Below are 5,271 nucleotides of genomic sequence, written 5' to 3'. Positions count from 1 at the left end.
TTCAATGGCTTTCTATCCTACTGACACGACCTCCTTTCACTGAAAGTTCCCGTATGGGTTCTGTTTACATAATATATATAGTTCCAATAGAAATCCGCCTGCAAAGGATCTTCATGAAGTGAAGCTTCTACATGTTGTTTCGATGCAAATGTTTCAACGCGTACTTCCTCACCCCGAATATTTTAGAGCTAAAATATTTAGGCACTGTACCTTTGAATCAAGAATTTTCGGATTATAGTCTAATGACGCCGACCATATTCGCTATCTGGCATGAAAAAGTGGTCAAGTGGTCAAAACCATGAAGCGCTAGTTGTCACTTTAGGCATCCTTTAGCTTCCGGTGGAACAAAACAATCACGATACTTTTGATTATCACTACTGATATAGTAGACTTTATTAGTGAAATTGAGAAACCTGATATAATCCAAAGGATAATCACAATAGCTTGAGGATCTTATGAATTTAAATTTTCATAACCTTCAAATACATTCCGCCGGTGGGTCCTAATACCGGAGTTACTCGTGAAAATTCAATTGGAATTGGTGTTTTCTCTGATATTTCAAATCGGTAGTGCTTCAGAAGCATTGCGAGGCCCACTCGAGATTGCATCCTGCCGAATCTCATGCCGATACAATTTCTAGGACCTTCGCCAAAGCTCAAAAATGACATTGGATGCCGGGTTTTCCATACTTCTTGGAGAAAACGATCAGGATCGAACTTTTCCGGATTTGGATAATAACGTTCATCATGATGAATCTCATAAGCGGGAATTACTACAGTTGTTCCTTTCTCTATAACCAGCTTTGTGTTTGCAACTTTGTAATCCTCTTGGGCTGTACGACGTAATGCGACAGCAGGTGGATACTTTCGTAAAGATTCTAGGAGAGAATTTAAAATTGGTTTCAATTATTTAGATGATAACTTTGTAGTCACCTACAACAGGCTACATATCCCGATTCTTTTCAATTTTATACATTTGAAACTTACCATTGATCACTTGTTCCAAATACACCATCTCCTTTATAGCTTCATAGGTCAAACGGCCTCCATGTTTCGTGTATACAGCATTTATTTCATAACGTAACTTCTCCTGGATGTCTAGATGTAGCGCCAGTTCGTATAAGGCAAACATCATCGTTGTGGATGAGGTTTCGAATCCAGCGATGAAGAAAACGAATGCCTGGGCGGTCACTTGTTCCAGAGTGAGCTTTTCCAATTTGATTTTCTTTTGATCATCTAAAGTGTCATTATTTTTCAAATCTATCAGCAGATCCATAAAGTCATTGCGCCTTATATTATTTTTCTCTCTGTGTTCGATGGTTTGACGTACTATACCTAGGAAAAAGTTGTTCATCTCCTTGTTGAATGGCGCCAAACGTAGCAGGGCAGCCAGTTTCGGGAGTTGCATAATAGTCCGCTTGACTGACTTGATTCCTGATGTGTCAAACACCATACGACCATATTTACGGAAATCAGAATTTGGGTCTTTTAGGCTGTTGCACTCTAATCCAAAGGCACATGTCCCAATGACATCGGTCGTAAACCGAGTAAGCATTTCCTTCACATCCAAATCACTATCTTCATTTAATATTTCACCCAACGTTTGATTGAACCGTTCTGAAACCTCAACGATGCTCGGGAACATGTACTTCATCTTTCCAGAAGTGAATGTTGGCGTGAGTTTCATTCGAAGTGATCTCCACTTTGGTCCATCCAAAGAAAACAAATGTGCTGAGATGGGATCATCTTTCTCATTTGAATAAAAACCGCGTCCGTGGAAACTGTTGAAGTCCCTCACTAGTACGTCTTTTACGAAATCCAAATCAGTCGCTACTACCATCGGCTGAAATGAAAAGTATCCCCCAACAAAAGGAGCTCCATGTCTAAGACTGTATAATTTTCCGAAAACTTCTTTCAAATTAACACTTCGATTCCAAGAGATATTTCCCAAGGGAAATGATGGCTCTACGTGCGGAACACCACGATCTTTCCAATAAGAAAATTTTCTTTGAAAATAAAGGTAAACTATAACGAGGAAGCCTACAACTACCCAAATTGCAGAAGGAAACCATTCCATGGTTTCCGTCAGATGATTTAGCTACGTTGGCTTCTAAACACTAAAGTAGGAGGATATCTAATTTCTAAGTAAATATAATTCTCATTTGCCTATATAGAGATAATTGTTATCATCAAGGTCACTCTTATCAGCAACATTGTGCGTATTCAACATCAATTTAAATTTTTGGGGTTATACACCCTGTGACAATACTATAGCCATAGCACGCTTCCAATGATTTTGGGAAAAGCTGAATAGATAGAAAATACAAGAGTACATTGAAGGGTACTCAGGTATACTGAGGTGTATGACTGGCCGCTAAGAATCACTTTTCTATCTAATAAATTTTTAGCTATGGAGCATTCTGGACCAGATTTGTTGCGTTTGTAGTAAGTAAATAGTAAGCAAAATAAACATGAAAACTTCTCTTCTACATTTTGTTTAAATATAATCTTTTATCTAACTTCGGCCAGCTTTAGGTTTGATTTTTATTCGATGGGTTTGTCCTGAATATAACTCATACACCTGTTTCTGAGTTTTTACAAAGTAGCAGATACCACCTCACGCTGTTCCCAAGGTAGACGAGAGACAGCGACCGATGAGTTGTCTCTGCCCTGGACGAAACCGTCTAATTGTGTTCTATACAGGTTTCCAATAAATTACTTTAGAAATAAGTGTAGGTCGAAGCAAACATTCCAGTTTCGCCATCTTCCCAGATAAATTTATAAACAAGTCGCGAAACCGGATCCTTGACGCTTCAGGTAGAAAAGGTTTTGTGTTTTCCTATGTGAGGATCATAACGTAATTCTCCATTCACAGATAGCATTGACTTGAGATACCTAAATCGCTCAGTCCTGCTGGTAGTAACCTGCCCAGAACTGAGCGATTTGAATGTTTCGAGTCAATGTTATCAGCCAATGGAGAACTGCGTAATGAAATTGGTTTACGCATTAATGCAACATGAAATGGCGTTCTACAACTGATGTTCTTTGTGATCGACGTATCAACGAATGTCTCAAATCTAAAATTTCCCATAATGTCGCCCGTCCTGTCGCTTTCTATGGTTCTGAGTGTTGGCCGACTATAAAAGACAATGAACGGCGTCTAGCGGTAATGGAGACGAAGATGTTGCGTTGAACTAGTGGCATGACACGTTTAGATCACATCCGAAATGCGCTAGGTATAGACTGGTACCGTTGTTGCTTGTCTCAGCGGGGCTTTGATTGTAGTCAGAAAATTAATCCGTGTCCTAAGAAGACCGTGGGATTAAGTCTGCCAGACAGGTGCTCACGTAAAACCCTCTAAGACTTAACATCCGAAATTAGGATATCCGAGATCTATATGTTGTATCGTAGAAAAACTGTGAGGGAGGCGTCTTCGATGGTATGGTCACATAATTCACGTTAACGAAAATTCGCTTGCCAATGTTTGTTTAAACATCGAAGTCAATGGTGAGCGACCAAAAGGCCGGCTGAAACAACGGTGGCTTGAAACGCTACATGGGGACTTGAAAGCTCCGCGGTTATTTCCAGACCAGGCATTTGATAAAATAAAATGGCGAAACCGATCATGACAAACCGACCCCGTTTGTGAACTGGAAAAAGGCTGAAGAAAAAGAAACGATGAGTACGTGACAGTTCCGTGTGCACACAGTTAAAGATTCCATTGCCCTCTACTTTTTAGAAGGCGATTTAAATAAATAATTTGATGGAAAGTACGGTATTGATAATAACCAACCTTATAGGTTTCACACTCGGCGTTATCAGTAAAGAAACGCATCGTGAGCGTTTCAACGCCGGCGCAGCGGTGGAAGAGAATAGATTTTCAAAGATGTTGAAGTGGATGCATTACTTGAAAAAGCCTTATGTCGGAAAAAAAAGAATTTTTTTCGATCTTTGGTAATAAATCAGTAAACCATTTGAAAGCGCTTCAAAGCCATTCATCGCTAAACGGGGAATAGCGCGGTAATCATGGTAAAAGATTTGCTGAAGTGTCTTCCAGGTGCCTTCAATATTCCCAAGAAGCTTGCACATGTGTTTCTACGGCGACCCACTCGCCGGCCAACCTGAAATTCGATTGCATGGTATGACCAACAACAGAATTGTCAGCGTTTCTTAATGTGTGACTTATCCACATGAAATCCTGAAAGCTTCCGAATGAACAGCGGTTACTCTCCAAGTGCTACTTCCATATAACAACACAGAAATAGATTTCCACAGAACAGTCTCAACTTAATCTTGGTGTTAAGATAACTGCATTTCCAGAAACGTGGAACAACATCCATTTCAGCGTTACTGTCGGTATAATTAATACCTCCTAGTACATCTGAATAATACTTTCTATATTCTGGCTGGTACTGGATACTTCTTCAGTCCATTGGGTCAAGTTTCATGACTCGGTGCAAGCATCAGAGCTCTCAACACTCGTCTCCTTTGAGGGATGATGTCATTGTCCATTCAAGTCGTTCAGGTCCTCCAAACAAGACAACGGGAAGAACGTCACTAGAAAAAGGAAGAAATTATAGCAACAACGGTATGCAGCCCTGACGTATTTTGCTTTCGACTTCAAATTTTTCTTAGATTTACACCATTAAATAATGATCCGCTAGGAAGCCGATACCAGCAACTTTTTCATTACGCACGTTCAGAAAATAACCGCCAAGTGTGTTGCTGCTCAATCTGATTGTTGATGATGATCATCAACATCAACGGCGCAATAACCGGTATCCGGTATAAAGAATTCCAGACATCCCGATTTTGCGCCGAGGTTCCCCAATTCGATATCTCTAAAAGCTGTCTAGTGTCATGACCTACGCCATCGCTCCACCTCAGTCAGGGTCTGAATCGTCTTCTTTTCTACCATGGATATTGCAGTTATATACTTTCCAGACTGGATCATCCTCATCCATACGTGTTAGCTGACTCGCCCATAGCAATCTATTACCGCAATCTGTTCAGCCAGATTTTATCCATTACCAATTGGTCATGCTACCGCTCATCGATTCCGTCGTTATGCAAGCTACGGAATCGTCCATCCCCATGAAGGGGGAGAATTCTTCTCTTGAACATGGCCAAGAGTTCGCAATTTTTCTTGCTAAGAACCCAAGTCTGCGAGGAGTTTCATGAGACGGGCGGGATCATTGTTTTTTACGGTAAGAGCTTTGACCCTATGATGAGACGTTGCAAGCGGAACAGTTTGTGTAAGCTGAACTAGGCT

General features: G+C 40.6%; 1 protein-coding gene across 1 annotated transcript; it reads right to left on the bottom strand.

The window, feature by feature from the left end:
• Positions 1 to 362: 362 nt before the first annotated feature.
• Positions 363 to 2,126, bottom strand: LOC119646872 (probable cytochrome P450 6a20). The gene is made up of 2 exons (XM_038047499.1): positions 987 to 2,126; positions 363 to 877 (listed from the first exon to the last, which is right to left on the bottom strand). The coding sequence occupies exons 1-2, from the start codon at positions 2,074 to 2,076 to the stop codon at positions 462 to 464; spliced, it is 1,506 nt and encodes a 501-aa protein (XP_037903427.1). The 5' UTR covers positions 2,077 to 2,126; the 3' UTR covers positions 363 to 461.
• Positions 2,127 to 5,271: the final 3,145 nt, after the last annotated feature.

Source organism: Hermetia illucens, chromosome 1 (genome assembly GCF_905115235.1).
Source record: "Hermetia illucens chromosome 1, iHerIll2.2.curated.20191125, whole genome shotgun sequence".
In the NCBI taxonomy this organism is placed as follows: domain Eukaryota; kingdom Metazoa; phylum Arthropoda; class Insecta; order Diptera; family Stratiomyidae; genus Hermetia; species Hermetia illucens.
Note: the sequence above shows the minus strand (reverse complement) of the source record. Positions and strands in the feature narration are given on the sequence as shown.

Bases quoted from the DNA above. Each gene is read 5' to 3' on its own strand.
- LOC119646872 (XM_038047499.1), bottom strand. From the start codon at position 2,076: ATGGAATGGTTTCCTTCTGCAATTTGGGTAGTTGTAGGCTTCCTCGTT. The intron at 878-986 runs GTAAGTTTCAAA...ATTCTCTCCTAG, and splicing joins TTTGGAACAAGTGATCAATG to AATCTTTACGAAAGTATCCA.